Below are 24,437 nucleotides of genomic sequence, written 5' to 3' on the forward strand. Positions count from 1 at the left end.
CCCCCCATTATTAGAGAATTGCAACTTCTGAAATTGAATGACACGTGTTTCATTCACTACACTTGTCTTGTCAACAAGATCCTGACTACTGGACTACCCAAGTACCTAGCCTCAAAAATAGTTCAAAGGGGGAACATTCACAACAGATCACCGAGGAACACAAATGATAGATTTTCTATTTTTGTCCATCGTTATTTGCTAAATAATAAGCCTTCAAAGTACCGTAATTTATCTGCACCTACTCTGAAGAAAAATCCCAAATGGCTATCCTGAATGGGCAGCTGAATTCAATAAATTTTAGATTGGTGCCATTTTAAATGTACTTGGTCCTTTTCTGTAATTTTGAATTTTATGACAAAATAAATACTCATTATTATCATCACTTTGGAATAATTTAAACAGACTATGGTGTATTTTTTGTGGGAAATCATCAGTATACATTTGATAAGATAATAAACGAATTTAGAAAAACTATTTATTGAAAAAATACAAAATCGTTGATTTGAAACTCCTGAAACTTAACAATATTCACTTAGGCAGTTGGACAGCATCAATTTCTGGTTTAACTCAGCTTTTATTCACTTTCCTGGTAATCACTGAAACGCCATCAACAAATTTGGTTCGGAAGAGCACGTTAGCATTGTTGAACATACCATCTTTCAGAGATACGATTATGAACTATAACAAAATAAATACAGGTTATAAACAGTTTCGTACACATTAAAGATAAGAATTAGGAATTGGGCAGAAAAGCTGTTTTCAGTAGGTAAAATTCAATAATTTGATTGAATTTACTGGTACCTACGTGGTGAGTACTGGTAAATGCCTGCTGGAAAATAACTACTTCCCCGGCTAATACCACGATGGACATTGAATTATATTCAACAGACACTAATGGAAGATCAGCAGCAGGACCACGCTAAAATTAATTGATTACATCACCTACGGAACGGTTTTGGTATTACCTCAAAACATATATATTTCTCCTCGATACAGTCTTCAGGCTTATCTTGATTTCTGTTTGATAAAATAGATCAATAAATGAAGAGTATTTGTACATGCTTCTTCTCCGCTTGAGGCTTATTTCACCAGATGGAACTATTACTAGTTAACGATCTTGATCTTAAACAATAGTTGCATACATGCAGTCAAGCCACGTTGAAGTCAACCGAGGATTTTTTCTGCACTGATAAGAGATGATCTACTCGATTGTTTTTAATGCGGTCCCACTGCTAGATAAACGAAAAACATCTGCAAGACCAACCATTTGCACGAACTTCATTGTCCGAGAACATTTTCTTTTACAAATTTTATACAATCATACATGTATGGGTATCGGGCCTAAGATTTATTGAGACTTTAAAAACTCCCTAAAAGGGTATAATGACTTTATTTGTAGAGCCTCTTTAATGAATCTCCTACTTTACCAATGAGAAAATATGTTGAAAAAATGTAACTGATAGTTTTTTTAAAAGATTCCCCTATTTTTATATCCACTGAGAAATGGAAAACCAAAAGTTTTTTCTAGATAACTAATTGCTACCAAGAATACTTTTTCCTTAACAAGCATAATCCCAAGCTGAGAAATATAGACTTACCTGACTCTTTTTGAAATGTGATTTCAACATGTTTCCTATATTCTGTGTATGAGACAAATCTAATGCTGCGTCCACTTCGTCTAGGATGTATAGAGGAGCTGGTTTGAATAATAACATAGCTAATATAAGAGCTAATGCTGCTAGAGATCTCTGTCCTCCACTGAGCTCGGTTAAACTCTCCTTCCATACGCCACCCAATGATACTTTCACCTTCAATTTCAGTATTTCGTTAAGAAGAGTTTAATGAACAAACAGTATTATTTTTTATTTTTCTATATTTATCAAATTTCCGAAGGCATCAAACATTTCCATTCTTTTCTCTGACTCATATTTCATAGCATGAATAGATGATGAGCTCCGAGAAACTTTAAAAATTATACAAAATAATAAAAAAACAAGTAAATTCAAACAGCATTAATAGTAAATCATTCCCTTCAACATTCCCGGAGTAAAATATCGAAAACTCATCTCAATAAAGTACTTACTATTCAAAAATCTGCTTGAGAAATATAATTTATACGGAATTTGATGAAACTTGCAGACAGATATTCAAAGTTCTAAAAAATATCTCACTCATACTGACATTCAGCATTACAATACAAAAAACAGTGTGTTGAAAACGGATGAAAATGTAGGTATGTATTTAGAATCACTAAAAAAATTCGAGGACAATATAGGCCATTTTGGGAATGAACATTTTAAAACGTAACCAATTTTTTTAAATAATAGTAGAATAATGGTATTATTATATCACTATCAACAAATATGTAATGAAAAAACTAACCTCTAATCCCTGCAAAATTGTTTTTCCTGGCGGCGGTAGCAGTTTCGCATTGGCACCTGGTAAGAGAGTGGAAAAAATTGATCCAAAGTCTTTGGACACCTGCTCGTAGGCTAATTTCAAGGCATTCTCTTTCTGTTTATCCATCTCTGCTATCGTAGCTATGATTTTCTGTCTGTCTGCTTCGACAATTTTTTCTTTTTTACGAAGTTCATTGTACTAAAAAACAAAGCTGTATACTCTGTTTGATATACGTTTAAAAAAATTACCAGTTTTTCTTCGTGTTCAAACATACTCTGCGCTTTCGTATTAACGACTCTACCGAGCTTGAGTTTTTTCTCTTGGTTGGCTTTAATACGAGCTTCCAATTCTGAACCTTCTTTTCGAGAGAGCTCTTCTGCTTTCTGCAAATTCGGGTTGTTGCTTTTGATTTTCTTCGACTGTTCTTGCTCCTGGAAATATTTTGAAGGGTGAAAAAATAGTCAAAAAAGAATTAAATTATTGATTTGTTTACCCACACGAGGCAATTTGATTAAACAGCTTTCAAGGGCATACGAAACAGTATTTATGAAGTGTATAATACTTATAATACACTTTTTGGAAACTTTGGTGTAGTAATGAACATTACTTGAGTTTTTTCCCAACACCGAATCGTTATTTTCAACACCTCAACACGTGTTTCGATCACCAAGTGACCATCTTCAAGAGGCAGATCAAACTGATCTTCCTTTTGGAGATGGTCACTTGGTGATCGAAACAAGTGTCGAGGTGTTGAAAATAACGATTTGGTGATGGGAACAATTAGTACCCGGCCTGACCTAGAGAAATATCAATGTATAAGAAAGTCTTTAAAGTCCACTAGATACTCGTTAGGACAACAAGAGGATTGTTTCGAATTCTTGGGGTTCTTGTTGAATACTTTTCGTGAGCAAAACAATAGAAAAATCAATACTCCTGACCACTCTGGATTGAATGATTCCGTACAATCCATCTCGTCTTGTGTTTGTAAAACTTTTGCTGGAAAAATCCTCACTTGTTCACTTTGTAGTAAATGTTCAAGAGGTAGCGAAAACCTATGTGAATTTCTGGAACTTCATCTAGCTTTTTCTAGTATGACTAATAACCAGTCCATGCAAACCTTATTGTTAAATAATCTGAAAATGGAATTTTCAACAGGTGATGATCGACTGTATTGTCAAACATGCGCCAAACTAACTGACTGTTATAAGGAAACAAGTATAGGTGAGGCACCAGTCAATCTAATAATAACACTGATGATCTTCAAACAAGACTCAACCTCTGACGGAAGCAAGAAACTCTTTTGAAGGTTCGAAATAGATGAACATTTCAATCTAGCAGACCACTATATAATATTCATGCAGTCATTGTTCACGGTGGTTCTGGCGTTGAATTTGGTCATTATTACGCCTTGGTCAAAGACAAAACGGACTGGTTTAAGTTTGACGATAGTGTCTCTAAGTGCTCTGGAGATACATTGAATCTATTGGAGCCTCTGGAGACACCCTATATTTTGTTTTATAAAAGAGAGGACATTGGTAGATCAAGAACTTCAGATGATGTGGTGCTGCAGGTTTTTGCTGCAGCTGAAAAAGCAAATGTGCCACTGGAATCAATGAAGTCGCCCCGGAGCGCCAATTAATTTTCATTGTTGTTTTTATTTTTATTGTTGTTTTAATCTAATATATAAAAATGGATGTTTGTTGGTTGGTTGGTAAGTGATAAACTTCTACATTGCTCAACCGATCGTGATGAAACTTGACATGTATAAGTTATTTTTCATAGAGAAGGTTTTTAGGCTATCAATTTTTCTATAACTCGCCACTAGATGGCGCTGTAGAACAATTTTTTTGAAAGCACTGTTCTATAACGCTGCGCACGGCTCAGTTCGTTGATTCTGATTCTGTCAAAATATTGGAACAGAAGTGATACAGCAACATAGTACTAGTAAATCTATAAAGCATATGTTTCAAGTTTGAAGACGTTGCGTTGTTTAGTATTTGTTTGGCAGCCGTCAATAGCGAACGTTTTCGGAGAATTTGTGAAAATGGAGATAATTGGTCATCGTTATGTGGTACAATACTTGTTCCTTCGTTTACAACAGAAAAATATTGGATAGCAGAGATTGAACGAGGCCGTACGAGCTGCCAACACGAGCATCGCAGTGGTTAACCAAATGAGTTGACGACTCCAGAAATGGTGAAGAAAATTCCTAAAGCGGTACTGAATGATCATTGACTGAAAGTGCGCGAGCTAGCAGACTTAGTAGGCATTTCAAAAAGTGTGGTCTTTGTACTCTTAAGCAATGGACAAGTTTCCAATGATGCCTGAAGAAATCTGAAAATGAAACGAAAAATTCTAAGTTTTGCATGTCAAACATCACATCAGGTGGTCGTCCATTAATCACGTGATGTTTTTCAGCAACTTGTTGACCCCCTCTCCCCTTTGGTGATGTTTGGTAAGGTTTTGGACTACCTTTCCCCCTAACCAAAATCATGTGTATCTTTTTGAAACAAAAAATCAAAATATTATCGTCGAATTTATAAAACAAAGAATATTATAGAACTGACAGATACTTGATTAAAATCCATTATGAAGTATTCAAAAAACAAACTTTAATGTAAGATTTACATTTGAATACAATACCATGTACGGACGTAACAATGATAGATAGATGGATAATTGTATTATTCTCCATAAATCATTTACACGGCATGAGATGAGTCCACTCGTAGTCATAAAGATAAGACAAATGAATATAAAAGTTTTCATAATCAGGTATTTACACATAACTACAGTAAGTAATTGATGGAACAAATGACAAATATAGGTCAAGAGTTGGATGCCAACTTATTATAAAACTTGTTAAAAATGTAAAATAAAATGTACATATAAAACATATTGAAATTGTGTGAAATTGTCTATAGCTCATTGGATGTAGTTCTAATATTCAACTCAATGCATTCAGTTAATGAATTGAAGGAGTGATGAAGCAAACAATTTTTTAGGTTAGATTTTTGTATTGAGGCATTCTCTAAAAATGATTTTTTTCAATCATCAAATTTCAATGAAAAAAAAAACAGTTATTTTGAAACAATTACCCTTATCTTGCAGTTTTTCAAATTATCTTCAAGTTTTTTGATTTCGTGGTTGTGCTCTTTTATTTTCAATTGAATTTCATTATTTTTTGCTAGCAATTCTTCCCTCTTTCGGTTATTCTTTTCTATATTTTTATTCTTTTCCGCAATCAACGTCTTGGCTTTCTTAACTTCATCTTGAAGGTTTTTCACAAGTTCCTGAAAATTTTTGTTTTGTAATTCAACATATTTGCAGGTGGCAAACTTACGCTCAATTCAGTGATACTGGAGGCCTGCTCTTGATACTGAGCTTTCAATCTGACAATATTCTCTTCGCAAGCCTGAATTTGTGCCTTGATATTCTCAAGTCCCTTCTTCAGTTCCGATATTTCCAAGTTCAGAGTTTCATAGTCCTGTTCCCTTTGCTTCCATTCCTTTCTACTTTTATCAGCCTTCAATTTCATTTTCTTCATTTCCGATTCTGCTTCTTTTAATTGTTTCTCTCTATAGCCTTTAGAATCTTTCATTTTATTTTCCAATTCTTTGGCCTTCTTATTGCACCTATTTTCGGTTTCCTGGCACATTTTTACTTTCTCCATCAACTCATCTGAAATAAAAAATTAATTTATATGGTAGGCTCCAAACACCCTATATAATGTATGATTAACTAAGCCGAAGTGGCTATACACAGGGAAAGCAAAACACAAAAAAATAGGGTCCTATATAGTTTCTACTAGTGCACATATTATGTAATTACTTTTTCTATATATAAAATTACATCATACTGAATAATACTTGAAAGCTACTGCTATATTTCTAGATTTCAAGTGTGCCTTTGAAACAATTAATAGGAAAACTTTATTCAATGAACTGAAGTATTATGGTGTAAATGGAAAAGCATTAAACTGGTTACATAGTTATCTTGAGCAGAGAAGTCAAAGGACTAAAATTTGTGATGTAATGTCAGATCAAATTATAAATGACATAGGTGTACCACAAGGCAGTGTTTTAGGACCACTGCTATTCATTATTTATATAAATGATATCAACTATGTACCTGGTTCACACCATATTAATTTATTTGCTGATGATACCCTTGTATATATGGAAAATATATCAATATATCATTAAAGAACAAGTGAATGAACTCAAATTAAATATCAATAAATCTAAGGCAATGATTGTTATAACAAATTCGAATCAAAGAAAGATTGATACTGATGACGTTGATATCAGCGTATTCAATAATCAACTCACAATTGTAAACGAAATAATTCATTATAGACCATAAATTAAATTTGAATAAGCATGCCGAATACACCATTAGAAAGATTTGTAAGAAAATTTTTTTCTCTAGAATTTCAAAATCTTCATCAACCTTTACTAGACTAACATGTTACAACTGCATAATGAGACCACACTTTGACTACTGTGCCACACTGATGTATCTATTCAACCAAAATCAAATGGGACAGTTGCAGAAACTACAAAATCGAAGTATGAGAATCATTTTGAGATGCAACCAGTATACCCCTATTGAATCTATGTTGAATACTCTACAGAGGCAGCCGGTACATAAAAGACTTTATTATTTGAGCATGATTTTTATTTTCAAAATTTCGAGTGGGATACAACCAGCCTATCGTTGCAGATATTTAGTTCGAAATAGTGACATTCATTCATATAACACAAGAACATTACACAATACATTTTATATATCCCGAACAAATTGTGTAAGAGTGGAATGAATTCATTGTTCTTTAAAGGTCTAGATAGTTTCAATAAGTTACCTGATGAAATAAAACATGTAAATTCCTTAAAAGTATTTCAAAAGTTATTAGAATATATGAAATTATAATACATGACATACTGTAAAATTATATATGTATATAAATTATTCATATATGCATAACTATATATTGTATATCAGGATTCCTAAAATAAAGTCTACTACTACTAATTTAAATATTTTTGTTCAATTTCCATGGACATTTACTTCTCACCTTCTATATTTTTCAAAATATCTTGTTTAATTTTTATATCATAAATGACTGAATTGTGAGTTCCAAAAAGTAACTTTCTCAGTTTTGACCTCTTAGATTTTGTGTTTCAGTTTTTAATTACTAATTGAATTACTAATTTGCACAGTTTTCCAAAAAGATAACTGTCAAGTAACATACCTATTTGGGCCTTCAATTTGTTAACTTCCTCTTGCTGTCTGTGATGAGTCGACTGTTGCAGCCTTTGATGAACTAAGTTGAGTTCGTGACGATTCAAATCGAGCTTTTCCTTCATTGAGTTGTAACTTTCTTGAGCCCCGCTCATTTGTTGGAGTTCAAGATTGATTTTTTCCAGTTCCCTCTCTTTCATTTTCAATTGATCCTAGAATGTAGACGATATAGTTGGGTTCAAAAATAAAATAGTTTATCAAAATGTCTACCTCGTATTGCTGCATTTCCGACAGCTGTAAAAGTATACTTCCTCCCTTTTGGGGAGCACCTCCGCTCAGGGTACCTGAAGGATCTGTCACATCGCCGTCCAATGTAACGCATTTCCTTCTGATTCTATCGTGAAAAGTAACTTGTTTCGCCACATTTATATCCTTACAAATGAAGACGTTTCCAAAAATGAATTCCATTGCATTTTGGAGTTCTTTGTTGTATTTCAAGAGCGAGAGTGCTGGTTTGCAGTTTTCTTCTCCAACCTGAAAAGAGTTTATGAAAAAATTGTAAAAGGGATACAAGATATCTCTTCGGGATGTATCAAAGATGTGTGGGTGGAAAATAGCCGCTTTCCTAGTTGAGATAGGGAAAATGTTTTATAAAAGTTATAACTGGAACCTCTGGCTTAGAATGAATACAAAACAAGCACCTTTCGACGAGCGTTGAGCGCCACATCATTGATAAATCCAAAAATAAGCAGATACAGAAATAGTTTCTTGAATGGAATGACCAATTTATTTTCGCAAACGAGTTTTTTCAGAGGGACATAAGTTCAATTATGATTTTGAAGCATAACATTCAAAAGAAATAATATTAAAATTCAATATTTGAAAGTGATTAGAAATTTTTAAAGTGTTCAAACATTCGAAACAAAAGCCCAATCAGTTAAAATTGGATAATTCTGTATTAAATTTGTTTTCTTACGATGATGAACTTAGTAATTTGTCAAAAAATTCAATTACTGTGGGCAATTGAAATCAAAATATTTTAAATTCTTGGAATACCAAAGGATCCCATCTTAGTCTACAACTTTGTGAGTTTCATACACTATTAGTAAATATTTGAAAATGATTGAACTGATATTCATAAAATTAATTTTCAGGTATAGTTGAACGCCTTGAAGATGGGATCTTTTGTATGCCATTCAACATTTTATGAATATTCTTACCAACTGCTGGGCCAAACGAATAGTGTTGCTGTCCATTTTACCGCCTCTGATCTTATTGAGGGGTATGAACGTTGTACGGATTTGGAGATTTCCATCTCTCAACAGTTTTTTGCTGGTTACTTCATTGTCAACAACAACATTGTAGAGCTAAAATAAATGAAATGCTGAAAGGGCATAAAATAAAAAATTCAAATATGATGAATGAACTGCAAATCCCTTGCAAGATCAACAATTCATATTAAGATTTAAATTGAAGGCGCAGGATTTCAAGATGTCTCGATCAATTACGAGGTCAGGAGTTTTTCAAGGATCCTAGATTGTTTCAAAATTGTTCCCTCTTTTGTGTGACTTTTGGCAGAATTCATTGAAAACTATTAATTTCTAATGAATATATTTAAAAAAGTGGAATTTAAGGAAGAACATTGGGCAAATTATTCAAACTGACATTGTTAAGTAAGCACTTAATCAAGATTAACAAATCATAATTACTCAACAAAATGGTTAAGGCTTTCGCGGCCGAGGTTTTCAGTATAACTTTTTTCCGAGTTTGAAGGCCGTGGGTTTTTGAAATTTCTTTCTAAAGTTTTGCAGGCGCAAGTGGCTAGCTTCCTCAAAGGTTCATACATCTTGAGTTTATCTCCAATGACTGGATATTACGGATGACTGGATATTACGCAGCCGTAACATCCAGTGTAAAAAATCAAAATTTCAAGGTTGATATATTGATGAAACTTTGTCATGGAGTGCAATATTCAAAATATAAGAAAAAAACATCACCAGTCAGGAATTTTATATATGTTGGGCACTTTATTTATTATCTTCAGAATATATAAAAAATTATTTACTTCTCTTTTATTCATTCAAAACTTCTAAGATTTGATTTTTGGTAGGGGCTCTCCCACAAAATTAACTTTGAAACCTTCGAAAACTTTACAAAATAAAGCAGTAAAATGTATTTACAATTTGCCATTCCTAGAACCAACAGCTAAATTACACAAACCATTAAATATACTGGACATTGATTTATAGAAAAAAAAAACAAACTTCGAACACATCTCAAACATTTCATTGTGGCTAAATTTTCATAAATTGGGTTAAAAATTTCGAAAAACCTAGTTATAGTCAATTCTGATTCCAATGACCACCTCACAAGAAAATCAAACTTTTTAAAACATTTTCAAATAAAAAGTAAAGTTGGTGAAAGTTTATTTTTCACTGGAATAACAATTTATAAAAATCCGCCAAACTTACATAAAGAACATATTAAAATCTCATATAAATATAGTCATAGATAGTACATTTGTAGTAAGTCAAAATCGTAACTGAAATAAATTAAAATCATTTAAAATTCCTGGATTGTATCTTATAAACTTCCAGATAAGATACCTATATAGAAAAACGTATATACATAATAATAATAATAATCGTCTTCATTGTTTCCCAGCTGTAGTTACATTCAAATATTTAAATAAATTACAGAGTTAGTTGCTGATATAATAAAAGGCGAGGTTCAACTGAGCACAAGTGCTACTAAGTTGTTCTTCCACATAGACTCAGATTATACACAAATTACATAAAAATATACATATCAAACACATTAAAATTGAAAATGATGAAATATTTATATGGCTTTAAATCCAATGGATATAAACGAGGTCTATTCAAAATAAATATTGTTTAAGAAACTAAAAAACACGTTTTTAAAGAACATCCAACTAAAAAGTTGAAAATATTTTTATTTAAATAAGCTTAAAACAATAACGAACGAAAAATACTACTATTATTGTGAAAAAAGCGACGAGCGCTTGATATACCAAAAATGTGGAACAAAGCGCCCACGCTTTTTTTTTAAATATTACTAGTATTTTTCGTTCATTATTGTTTTAAGCTTATTAAAATAAAATATTTTTAATTTTTTAGTTCTATGTTCTTTAAAAACGTGTTTTTTAAACTATATTTATTTTTCATTTTTTAGTTTCGTATGCTATAAAAGCTTGTTTTTTAGTATTTTTTAAATATATTTATTATATCTAAACTTTGGGATCAATCAGCCGTATATTGTTTAGAAAAATGACCATTGATATTTTCCGATTCCAGAGAGGGAGTCATCTGCGCCATCAACCCGCGAATAAATCAAGCAATAATGTCGATATATCAAGGAGGTTACATACAGCGCCATCTGCCCGCGAAAAAATCAAGCAATAATGTTGATATATCAAGGAGGTTACGTATGGCGCCATCTGTCCGCGAAAACGTGTTAAATGAAAAAAAGATGAACATATATTCACAGATTCAGCTGTTTAGCATGTTCAGTTTGTTGGTGAGAGGTATAAAAGTTAGAAGTGTTTTGTGTGTTCGGCGATATTCTGCTATTGAAAAAATGGATCAAAGAATTTGCATCAAATTTTGTGTGCTCCAGTGCTCAAAAATACTTGAAATGTTGACAGTGGCACAAGGTGACTGTACTCTTGTGTCAGAGAAATGTTGACTATCGATACAAGTATATGATTGTGACGTTGAAACCAAAGTCCTCTTATTATTTAAGCTCGAGCGATATGGTATAAGGGGTGTAGCATTGAATTTAATGAAATCATACTCAACTGATCGATCCCAGAGTGTAATTATCAACACAACTCAGAGCCAATCTCTCATTGTTAAACAGGGAGTTCCCCAAGGCTTAATTTTTGGACCTTTGTCATTTTCAATCTATGCTAATGATCTCATTAATTTCCTTCTTGATATCTCTAAAGTGCAAGTAATATCATATGCTGATGATACAAATCTACTCATAACTGGCGAAGATACTACTGAACTTGTGATAACATCAGAAATGGTATACAATAAATTAATGAAGTGGTCCGAAATAAATCATCTGACGGTAAATGTATCTAAAACCTCTTTGATGAAATTTAATTTGAGTAAATTTCATCAAAGAGGTTGCTGGAGTACCTGTACCTCTTGGTCACGTGTTTTCGCTCTGCAAACATTTGCTGTGAGAATTGTTGAAGGACTAAATTGGAGGCAGTCATGTAGCTTTCATCAGCAGTCATGAAGCTTTTAAGCAACTAAAGATATTAACTTTGACAGGCTTGTATCTGTATGAACAATGTATATATGTATACAAACATAAAGATAAATTCTTCAATAGAACAGATCATCAATATGACACTAGATCCAGAAATCTTCTTGTGCCTGCTATGCACAGAACTAACCTATATCAAAGAAGTCACTTATATTTGGGATGCAAAGTTTTTAATCACCTCAATGTCTCCATCCAAACATCTCCAAATATCAATATTTTTAAATCCGGACTTGAAGAATTTCTTATTGAGAAGAACTGTTACAGTATTAGTGAATTTATGACATAATAGTATATTTTATAAAGATGTTTTTCTACTCCCGTACGTGAAATAGTACTTTCACACACCGTTCACGAATCGTAAAATGTAATTTCACGCCCTTGTGCGTGAAATTATTTTACGGCCTAGGGCGTGAAATAAACCCATGAGAATAACATGGTACATTCAAGTGTTTTTATTACCAGTGCGTGAAATATACTCATAAGAAATACATTGTAGTCTGTCCATAAGACCTAATACATGAATAATTCGCTGATAGGCGGCCTTAGTGCATCTTTTGTTTAAGAGCAGCAATAAATTATAAATAAACTGTCAGAATAGCTTGATCATTATTGTTGTGAGCTCATTGTTGAGAGTTAATTATTAATATTTTAACATTATATTATAATGGATTCTGATCATTCAGATATACGAAGTACCCCGCCGGATGTTATGGATGCAGCCAATGAGGCTAGTAAGACTTTATTACCCCAAAAATCATTGAGCGTGTATGAAAATACGTATGAGAAATTCATGGCATGGAGGAAAACAAAGAATATCAATTCATTTTCTGAAAACGTAATATTGGCATATTTGTCAGAATTATCCAAGAACTTTAAGGCAGCAACACTTTGGAGTAATTTCTCAATGCTAAAAAGTATCATCAGCATTAAAAAAAAGCATAAATATTGACTATCCTAAGGTACGTGCTTTTTTAAAAAGGAAGAGTGAGGGATACGTTCCCAAAAAATCCAGAGAAGAAGCTCCTGACGAAAAATTTTCATTGACCAAGGTAAGTTTAATGTCTCACGATAGTATTAAATAAATAGAAAATAATATCTATAAATAAAGTAGATCCTAATAAGTATAGTTGGCCAAATCAGATATATTATCTGAAACTATGTTAATGTGATATTTAACTATGATCTTCTAAATTATTTTAAATTGGGCGTTGAGAATCGCGTTTTCACACATATATTTGTAAATACGAATGGTTCAGCGGTAGTGCGTCGGCCTCGTGCGCCCAAGGGTTCGATTTCTGACAGCCATAATCTTTTTTAGTTTCTATATTGTAATTTCTTTTTCTTTTAGGTTATACTAATATTTGGACTTGCTGGAGCTCTTAGAAGAGATGAACTGTATAAACTGAAATTAGATGATATTGACGATTTAGGTACAATACTCATAGTAAACGTCCATGATACAAAAACCAAAATCTCAAGAAAATTCACCATCACGGAACATCTTGAATTATACCGAAAATATATGGCACTCCGTCCGCGAAAATACGCAGAAAAAAATTATTTATTGAATATCAAGGTGGAAAATGTACCTGCCAGATCGTTGGTATAAATAAAATTGGTAAAGTTCCTTCGGTAATCGCAAAATACCTAAATTTACTTCATGCTGAACAATATACAGGCCACTGTTTTAGGCGGTCATTCGCCACGTTATTAGTAGAAGCTGGAGGCGATTTGCTTACCTTAAAAAAACATGGAGGTTGGAAATCCTCTGCAGTGGCAGAGCATTATATAGAAAACTCAATTACTCAGAAAATTGATGTGGCAAATAAAATTTTATCGCCTCAAAATCAAATTTCCTCAGCCCCTATCGCCACTACTTCTATCATCTTAACTTCCAAGTCAAGAAACACACTAATAGAAAAATCAAATGCTGCAGGTGTAAGTTTTGGAATGGTCACAGGTTCCAATATTACTATTAATAATCATTATTATTCCACATCAGAATGAAAACCAAAAATAATAATCTCAGTATAAGAATTAATTGTTAATTTTATAATATAGGTACTTACTAATTATTCTGAAATTCAATAAAGCTCTTTAAACTAATGGTGCTTAATTTTCTCTGTATGGTCGTAGAAAAAGTATAGTGTGCAACATGTGCGTGAAGACTTTTTTACACTCGCTTTGTTTGCGACACTCGCCTGAGGACTCGTGTCGCAAATTCCACGCTTGTGTAAAAAAGTCGATTTCACGCACTTGTTACACAATATACTATTTTTTGTTGACAATTCAAATATTATATTTGTGCTGTTGTTTTTCAACTGACAGTTGTCATTTGTACTATGACACTTTTAGCCTTTTTCTGATATGTTCTTGCTGTGTCTTTTTTAATTAAGTCGATAGGTTCTATGAATTTTTTACATTTCTATATAATTATATATTTTACTTCTTTTATATTAATAACTTATGACTGTGTTCATATCATTTAAAATCATTTCTATATTGATCATGACGTTTTTGTCAGTTACTGCTGGAATGTATTCATACATTTATGCTTTTTAACTGAAAAATAAAGATTTATCATTATTATTATTATTATTATTTATGAGTTGTTCATCAAACCAGCGAACAGGTGGTTTACTTTTATCAACTTCGACTTTATGCAATGGAAATACAGAACTGACATTATAGCTCAAAATATTCACTGGGTAATTAGCCAAAAAGTTCGGGTCAGAATTATTTTCAGATTAATCCAACTTAGAATTAGCGATATCTATAGAATATCATTAGAAAGTGAAGATTAAGGTTTTCAGATAAAAAAGTTTAGATTCCAATGTCAAAACATAATTATTTTTTTATCACCAAGCTTTCTTCACTCTCATTATTAGTGTTTGTGGGAAACAGATATTTAAAACAAAGTTAAAAGACCCATTACGTCTTATCAATCATCTGATGGAAACCACGACGATTATTGTATTTTGAATATATACTTACTTTACCACCAGCCGCAGTTTCCAGGGCAAGGCAGGCATTCTGATCGTCAGATCTAATCAGTCTACAGACCACGCCTTTCACAGAGCTCTTGTTAAAATTAGGTTCCGGATCCGAGTAACGAAAGTTTGTATGAGGTTTGCGAGCATAGAAATTTTCAAGCCGCTCTTTAAGATTCCTGATTTCTGATATCAAAATTCTCCTCCTGTCAGTTAACTCTCTCATTCTATTTTCATTGAAGTTCAGTTTATTGATGCTAGCCTAAAAAAAATGAGATGACGAAAAAATGAGGAATGAGGAACACTGTTTCACCTCTAGAACTTTAACTTCATTTTCCTTCTTCTTCAACATAACTTCATCTTTCTGTGTGTCGAATGAATTCGAACTCAACTCCTTTTGCCGCTCAGCCAACTGAGACCTGTAAGAGTTCAGAAGCATGGATGACTGTTTACTCTCAGTATTGGCCCTAACGGCTTCCTCTTTTGCCTGCATGAACTGCTCTTGGAGAGTTTGAGCCTCTCCGTCTTCATTAACCTCCATACCTGCACTGACAGCTTCGAACTTTCTTTGTGACAAAGCGAATCCCTCGTTATCTCTCTTGTCGTTTTCCTTCAAAGTTTCGAATAACGATTGGACTTTGCTCAATTCTTGTTCTTTTGCTTCCAAGGCTTTGCTGTCCTCATCGAAATTTTTCTTCAACTGATCCCTTCTCTTCTCTTCAGATTTGGTGTCGTCTTTTACAGATTTCAGAGCAGCTGCTGATTTGGCCTCTTTCTTTTCTTTCTCTTTCAGCTGCGCTTCTAGCTCTTGGAGTTTCAGGGAATCTTCCTGTGAAACAAAATATTACCCACATGAAAGAATTTTTTTTTACTAACGGTCAGTGTTTTGAACTAAAATAAAATCAAGATATTCCAGATGTAAATTAAATATCAACAAGAAATACCAGACTTGTCTGCTCCAGAGAGGTAGTATCATTAAAATATTCGTCAGTTGAGTAGTACGCTTTCTTTAGGAGAATAATTTTTGGATTATTTTTGAGCGTTCTTTTTAGAAAGTATTTTTAGTGTATATGAAAATTTGTTGTGAATTTTTATCAGAATGTATGGAACATTTATCTGTATAAAAGTAAAATTTGGAATATTAGTAACAATAACAATAAGACAATAATTATAAGTTCACAAAGACTTGAAAAAAGAATGACTAAAAGAAAGAAAATCAATGCAATAATATTAATAATGATGAGCAAGGATGGCTACTAAGACCTAAGGCCTTTGATGAGTTGTGCCACCACTTACCCAAAAAAAGGTACAAAAACAGACCGGCAACCAGTAGACAAAAAAACTCGGTTCCTGGTAGTCGAGGAAGGCGCCCCCACAATCGAGTTGCTCAGTGGGGTCAGAGGCAAGGTGGTGGGGCCCATAATGATGATGTGCCTAACGATGGCAACCTTGGCAATGACAACGGATTCTTTGAGTTAAGAGCTAAGAGATGGCCTAACGCATTGCTACGAGAGAAGTGAGCCCACGCGAAGAGGGTACATGGCAAGAATGCATGCTCTGTGAAACACATCCGGAGCATGCCGCCTTTTCCGTCCAAATTCTTAGGGTTATCTTCGGCGGCAGGGTTATATAGCTTGGGCCATGCCACCAATGAAGATAATCGGAACACGCAGGGCGCTCCACAGAATCAGTCCCCGAAGCACCAAGAACTGGCTTGTTTGAATGAAAAGGCTGACATCTGGTAAATTAACCCCGCCTTGTACGGCGTTGTCCGTTTTACGAATCGGAAGGACGAAATCCAGGCTATGCGGTTCGTAAGATTGAACGGCGGGTACACAAGATGAAGGTTAAGATCACGTGTGTGTGATGGATTACAGCCGCAGTGCGGCGAATAGTCGCCAGACTATGACGTTTCCATCACACTTTGAGTCAAGGCGTGCTGCTGACCACCAAACAGCACTGCCTTGATGAAATACAAATGCTAGTATAGTATTTCCAATACCCATTGGAACAGCACAGAGAAGGAATTCCCGCCTCGACATAGGCGTCGGTATGTTGTAGTTTTTCAGTTACTTATTCTTACAATCATAGCAATTGATCACCCCATGAAAAAGGTATCTCAACAGAATTTTTCCACCATGGGTAATTATGAAAAACTTTGAAATTCAAGGTAGTTGATTTCCGAGTCGAAAACTAAAATACAATGAAAACACAAATAATCACACCGAATTCTCGTCAAACATATTTTTACAAAATAATAGAGGCCAACAAAATTGCTAGAAAAATCAAAATTCTTCTTCGCTATATTCGGATGAGGTGGAATCATCATCGGGTTGAATAACTATCGGATTTATGGAACTTAGCACATAATATTTGTTCTCTTCTTTTATAACGTGGGCCACACAGTTCTTCCACACATCACTATTACCTACTTCATTCACCACTCGCCTTATATTGTCAAGCACTACAGCATTCAAAGTGGGTGACTGATTACATTTCCGCAAGCTTTCTTTCATTGTGGCCCAAACCATTTCAATTGGATTGAACACACAATAGTATGGAAGCAAACGTAAGAGAATATGACCACGTGTTTCACACATCGAATCAATAATATACTCTTTGTTGAAATTACGTTGTTTTATGGTCGCCAGTAATACCTTTTTCGTTGGAATCTTTTCGGGTATTTCCATGTCATGATTTCGCATGAAATCAACAATATCTGCTTTTTTTGTGTTATTGTTTGGTATTGTAGTCAATAACCGAGAATGATACGGAGCGTTATCCATAACAATAACCGAGTTTGGAGGAATATTTGGGAGAAGCTGCTCACTGAACCAGGTTTCGAATCACAGTCGCAGTCATATCTTCGTGGTAATCAGCAGACGAATCTTTTATATTTTTGGCCGACAGAAGCAAAGCGTTAGGTACGAAACCACTTTCATTCCCCTTGAAGAAGGTGTGTTCAAAGCACAATACTTGGTTTCGTCTACCCAGCCATATTTGACAACATCGTGGGTGTCAAACCAAGTTTCATCGAGGTAGATTATATGTCTGCTGGATGCTCGGTAGCTTTTCATTCGCCTCAAATATTCTTGTAGGAGTTGAACAATGCATGTCGATTCCATTATGACCATCCGATTGTTCAATTTTTTGTATTTTAAACCACAAGACAATAAGAAAGCTCGTAGAGTTTCTAATTGTAATCGGTATAGTCGAGTAATTTATACCAAATCATTTCCAAGGTTGGTACTTCATTTTTTTGGTATATACCATAAATTGTTCACTGAATCACTTCTTTTGTAACACCATCAACGTTTGCGAATTTTTTATTCCTTTGTTGTCGTTTCATTGCATGATCAATGACATCCCCTATTTTAATGACTTGAAGAACTGTCGAACGAGACAGTTCCTTTAACTCGCATATTCTATTCACATCAGCATTCTGTGAAGTGTAACAGTTTTCCTTCTTCAAGCATTCATGAATATTTAAAATTACTCGCTGAACTTATTTTGAACTTAATTTGTTGCTTTTTATTCTATTGTTGACAAATTAATTTGCAGATAGTGGTTCCACTAGTTAATTCCCGAAAAATCAATTAGGATAATCATCATTTAACAAACAAAGTCCACATCGGACCAAAAAAGGTATATAAACAGCTAACCTTTGTCATTAGATTCAGTATCAATTTGCTTCTCCTGAAGATTCTATCCTTGTTAGCGAAACGCGCGTCGAGTGCAAAAATATCAGTTTGGTGTTAGGGTAATTAATCTCTAGAAAAAGTTTTCAAAAATCGGTTTGCATAACCACTCACTACCTCACCTAACCCCACGAACACACGGCACTGATAAAAAAATATTGTCAAATGGGTAAAAAAATTAGTATTCAGCCAGTCCAGCTAGCCGAGCCTTTATTCCTCAACTACATTTGATAGCACGTTTACTAACTATCTGGGCGACTAGGGGCTACAGGTAAGAAATGTTTATGACTGTACTCTTATTTTTATTGCCGTTCCAATTGGGAATGGATAGACTATAGCTGCTAAGAAGTCACCAATAATACGATCAAGAAGTATCATGGTGTCTTCAACACCTTAGTCTACCGCAGTCATGTGATGGGGTAAAAGTTCCTGACATAAGGTGCAAGGCACCTCTATGCATTTGATCTAACTTGGCGTGTTTTTTTTTGGTCTTGCACTCCTGAGCTCTTCCACTGAGACGATTAGACTGGTTTCGATGTCATAACCATATACCCATGATTCTTTACCAGTTATGACCCATTCCAGCAAATCTGGATCGCCGTTGACGTCATTCAACAATTTCTGAGCGATGCTCATGCGACAGTTTGGTCACAATTCAGCAATTTTGGAAAGAACTTCGCTGCCACACGCCTCATTTACGAAAAAAAAAATGCATGGCATGAGCCAAGCGATATGCCAACATCATTAGCAACTTCCCTAATAGTGATTCGACGATTTTCCATAACAATTTTTTTCACTTTCTCAACATTTTCATTGTTTGTTGATGCGCTGGAACGTCCAGGGCAAAGGTATTGACCTTCTGTAGTACTTCTAAACATTTTTCTGACTCAGAGTACTATCACCGTATGCCAGTGTCAACATTACGAGTGTATTCATGCACTTAATTTAATTTTGTACACAAAATTTGATGAAAGAATGAATACATTTTTATTTGAATAGGAAGGAAATCATAATATACAAACATTACATTAATACATTGGTTTAATAATACACATACAAGGACAACTATATATATATATATATATATATATATATATATATATATATATATATATATATATATATATATATATATACATATATCTAATCACTTCAATATCATTGAATATTATTCATTCGGCAAATGAAAATTATTGATTTGTCTTGTATTATAATTATGTGTGGTACTTCGAAATGTAATGAATTCACTGAAATATGATGGTAGCATATTATTAACAGTTTTGAAAATGAATATCATTGCTGCTTTATACAACCTGTCTTCTACTGCGAACCACTGTAGAGCATCCAGCATAAATGTTATACTGGTATACCGGTTACATTTCAGAATCACTCTCATTTTTGTAGTTTTTGTAATGATATAATTTTGTTTTGATCTAAACCATATAACAGTGTACTGCAATAATCAAAATGTGTCTGTATAATCGTGTTATATATAGTGATTTTGGCAGCAGTAGACAAGTGAGTGGAGATTCTTGTGAAAAAATAAAGTTTCTCTGCTATTTTTTTGTTACATATGTGTGATGTACATTTAAAGATAAGCCGTTGTCCAATATTAAACCTAGATACTTGAACTCTGTTACAAGTTCAATTTCATTTTAGTTGATTTTCAATAGGCAGGAGTTTATATTGAGTTGTTTGTATGGTGTAGTTAGAATCATGGCTTTGGTTTTGGATATATTTAATTTCAATTTATTGACAATCAAGAACTCATTAATTTTTTCTAAAGAAGAATTCATTTTAGTTACAGCTACATCTAGGCTTTTATGAGATATAGACAGCAGTGTATCATCAGCAAATAAATTCATAAAATCACAGTTGTGACATAAGCCAATATTGTTAATGTAAATTAAAAACAGAAAAGGTCCCAATACACTACCCTGAGGTACACCAAATTTGGTGTTGACAGGATTTGAATAAACATTATCCATTTTAGTGATTTGTTTTCGGTTATTTAGGTAGTCTTTAAACCATTTCAGTACAGTTTCTTTTATTCCTATAGCTTCCATTTACTTTTACTGGTAAATCTATTGTTTCAAAAGCTTTTTGTTGAATTGGCCGCGGTGGTAGTGCGCCCGACTCACGATCGGAAGACCGTGGGTTCGATTCCCGCCTCGACCAGATATTTTTCTCGAGATAATTTATCTGGTTGAAGCTGGAATGATTCTGCAACCATGTTAGGCATCACACGTTAAAAGGTAAGACCTCGTTAGTCCTTAGCACGCACAAGGTTCTCAACTTCTGAGAGTTGTCATTCTTATGGGGGCGACAGCTGATTAACGGAAAAACATATTTTTTTTTTTAGATTTTTAGTCAACCTATATGACAAAAGAACAGATTCTGAATTATAGCACAATATTCTAATTTAAATTTGAAATATGAGTAGTAAAGTGTTTTGATAGCATGAAAAATGTGAATCAAAATTTCCCATGTGTGACAAAAATTGAACATGACAAAAATTAACGTTACTGCAGTTTCGTCCTACACGGACATTTTCAAACGAACACAATGTCCTTGTAGGACAAAACTACAAAAATGTTAGATACAAAAAGGTGGTATAGAAATATAGAAAGTTTTAATCCTCATTTTTCATGATAATCTCCTAGCAAGTAGTAACAGCTACATGCATCAATTTATTTTGTTTGCATTCATATTGATGAATGTATTTCAATATTTTAATTTGAAAATTTAATCACCGTTAAAATCAGTACTTCATCAAAGTATATGAGAATTGACTTCTTGATAGTTTGACTTTTGCTGTGGTCACTGTTGATCATATTGTTGTTTTTCTATTGATGTGGTAAGTAAACGACTTATCTGAATGAATAAAACACAAGTCTTTGGTTGTATAGCACCATATTAGTAGGATTTTTCCTGTTAATGTTATCCAAATGAAAGTTCTAGTTCCTTTCAGTAACGTAATACTCACATTTTTCTGGTTACTGGTAATTTTTTCATTTTGCCTTTCCAATTCTTTGATGGTCTCAATATTTTCCTCGATATTAGATTCAAACTTTTTAATATCTTTGAGACCATCTTCCAAACATTTCATCGCATTTTTTACCATTACTTTAGATTGGACATATTGCCAACATTGATAAAGACCTAACATCCTCTCTAATTCCCTATCGACCTGCTGATATTCAAGGTACTGTTCTCTCTCTTGCCTCAGCTTTTTCAATTTTGGAGCAACTTCTTCCGAGAAAATCTAAAAAAAAAAAGGTCATCAGCAAATTGCAAACACATTTTATTTTAGCGAATCACACTTTGAATAAACATTATATTCATTCACAATTCATAATTGCAAATATACAAAGTTTTCATTTATGTAAGTTTAGTACCATGTGATAAACATTTTCACAAAACCCAAATTGTTAATTTCATTTGAGATGTTTATTCTTGTATGCCTGCATTTTCCTTCAACAAATTTGATTCTCAATTCCCATTTGAATATGAATTTCAGGTTGAACTAAAAAAATGTTGACAGGAAACAGTTTTTCTGTTTTTTTTTGTGGAAATTTATGAAATTACAATTGTAGAAGCGGTGAGTTGAATAATTGAAGATAAACACAGAGTTAGAATAATTGAAATTTCTTATATAATTACCGCTCTCAATTCCTGTAATTTGGCATCTTTCTTCTCAATAGTTTTTTGAGCAACTTGTCTTTTAACTTCATACATTCTTGTGCCTGCAGCTTCTTCTACCATGGCTAAAATCTAGAAAAAATAATTCCTTTAGATTTCATAATGCACAGAAAAGTATAGACATCAACACTTGAAAAAAATCTGGTTTCGACATGGCAGCAAACACTGAAGAAATGTTTGCTACCCTGTGGAAATCTAGGTATGTGTGAGCCCAACGTTTTGTTGCAGTTTAGGTCATACAAAATGGTTTCTGAAAATCAGTAATTCAGGTGCTCCCCAAGGTACTCTTTTTACTGCATCACCTGGATATATATACTTATTTTGATATACAGATCATAAAAGACTTCAAACAATAATCAAACTTTATCTAGGAATAAGGAATAATAATAAAAAAAAAGCTACCTTACTTCAAATGTGAACTATCTAACATATTACTTGGTGAAGATCAATTGGCCTACAATTATCTTTAAGCGATTGAATATCAATACTATTAGATTTTTATATTAGAGCCTGTAATGCCATAAATGTACATTTGGCCTCAATTTACTCTCAGCCGTCAAGTGAAATACTATTTTGGAACTCACATAGTGATAAACTTTTTCATTCAATCTTTGTGCTACAGAAAACAACACTCAGATACTTATTCAAAGTCAATTAGTTATAGCAAATTGACTTGATTTTGAATGCCTATGATAAGTTGACTGACTTAAGTAAGTTTTTAATAAATAATTGAAAAAAGGGAGAAATCAGTATGTTACACAGCATAGAAATTCACAATAAGCATAACCGTAGTTTGCCTAAGTTACCTAGTGTAAAATTTACCTCTGGAGCTTTCATATTCAACACTTTGGTAATTTTCCCCTGCATAATCAAGAAATGCGGATTATTGACATTCAACTGAATTGAACAGAAAAGATCCTGGACCTTTTTATTAGGAACATTTGTTCCATTTATCATATACTTATTTTTTCCTCCCATCACAATTTGCCTTGTGACAGTAATTTCTTTGTACTGTTCGAATCCAGGAGGACATTGTGAAGGGTTGCTGTTATCGAAAGTGATAGAAACAGTGGCTTTATTCACACCTGCTTGTCCACATTTGTATATCAAATCCTGTAAACTAGCAGCTCTCACCTAAAAACGAATATTATGTTAAATTCAAGGAAAGTTTTCTGTTATCCAATGTTTACATGAGTGAGGTTGGATATTCCCAAAACAAAACAGATTGAGTCCAGTATATTTGATTTTCCACTACCATTTAAGCCAGTGATTGCGTTAAATTGATCATCAAAACCATTGATCTCTGTCCTTTGTCCATAAGATTTGAATCCATCTAATACAATGGACTTTATATACATCTTAAAAGCTGAATAAAAATATTTTATGGCATCAAAATATAGAGATACAAACGCTTTAATTTGACAGACATTAAACCGTCACCCGCTCTTTTTAAACATCTGTCAATGACTATAATGTCAAATGTCATGATTTCGACATTTTTCCATAGAAGCTGTATTCGAGTTGACGCCCTTTCAAGCGACATGAACCAGGCTCAATACCATTGAAAACTCAAAACAATAAGTTCAATATGCTTTCTCTTCTTATTTTGAGTGGAACTAGAAAATATACTCTTGTTTATCGAGGGTCAGGACATAGAGAGCCATATAAATGAAACAGAAGCAAATGTTTAAATTGAAAGGTTTATATTTTTAGGATTAATTTTTGGGAAAGAAGAATCCTACATTTTTTCGTATATCAAGCCAAAAACTTTCTTTCCCAAGAAGCGAATGCTTATGCCTACATTTTTTGAGACATACTTTTTCAGTGTGTAAAACTGATGACAAGGATGGGAAAAGAGAAAAAGCTTTTAATTCTATTCATTCGCAAGGACCAGTGGCATAAGTGGTTGCTTGTTTATTGAGGTTTAGAAGACAGAGGCGTGAAAAGGTTTTTTGAGAAAGAACGTTAAGTATATTAACACTTCTCTGAGTATCATTTCATCACTAATAAAGAAAGATTATAATTGAATCTTGTCACGCTACTGTTCTCTGGTCCTCAGTAAGCAACACGATTTCAATGCTCTACCCCTCTCGTCCATAAA

The 24,437-nt window shown here is 33.5% G+C and overlaps 1 protein-coding gene across 1 annotated transcript; it reads right to left on the minus strand.

The window, feature by feature from the left end:
• Positions 1-461: 461 nt before the first annotated feature.
• SMC2 (Structural maintenance of chromosomes 2) lies at positions 462-23,800 on the minus strand. The gene is made up of 15 exons (XM_074175835.1): positions 23,527-23,800; positions 23,159-23,470; positions 22,298-22,408; positions 21,621-21,899; positions 15,250-15,765; positions 14,941-15,198; positions 8,865-9,011; positions 7,915-8,178; positions 7,655-7,856; positions 5,744-6,081; positions 5,499-5,693; positions 2,649-2,831; positions 2,383-2,598; positions 1,599-1,808; positions 462-678 (listed from the first exon to the last, which is right to left on the minus strand). Exons 1-15 carry the CDS (start codon positions 23,692-23,694, stop codon positions 568-570), a joined length of 3,510 nt encoding a protein of 1,169 aa, XP_074031936.1. The 5' UTR covers positions 23,695-23,800; the 3' UTR covers positions 462-567.
• Positions 23,801-24,437: the final 637 nt, after the last annotated feature.

The sequence above is a fragment of the Leptinotarsa decemlineata genome, unplaced genomic scaffold, assembly GCF_025532065.1.
Source record: "Leptinotarsa decemlineata unplaced genomic scaffold, Ldec_3_MD MMD2_tig00001393_RagTag_RagTag, whole genome shotgun sequence".
NCBI lineage: Eukaryota > Metazoa > Arthropoda > Insecta > Coleoptera > Chrysomelidae > Leptinotarsa > Leptinotarsa decemlineata.

Coding starts and splice junctions, on each gene's coding strand:
- SMC2 (XM_074175835.1), bottom strand. CDS start 23,694: ATGTATATAAAGTCCATTGTATTAGATGGATTCAAATCTTATGGACAA. Junction 22,409..23,158: donor TGAATATGAAAGCTCCAGAG/GTAAATTTTACA, acceptor TATTTTTTCTAG/ATTTTAGCCATGGTAGAAGA. Junction 1,809..2,382: donor CAATTTTGCAGGGATTAGAG/GTTAGTTTTTTC, acceptor CTGAAATTGAAG/GTGAAAGTATCATTGGGTGG.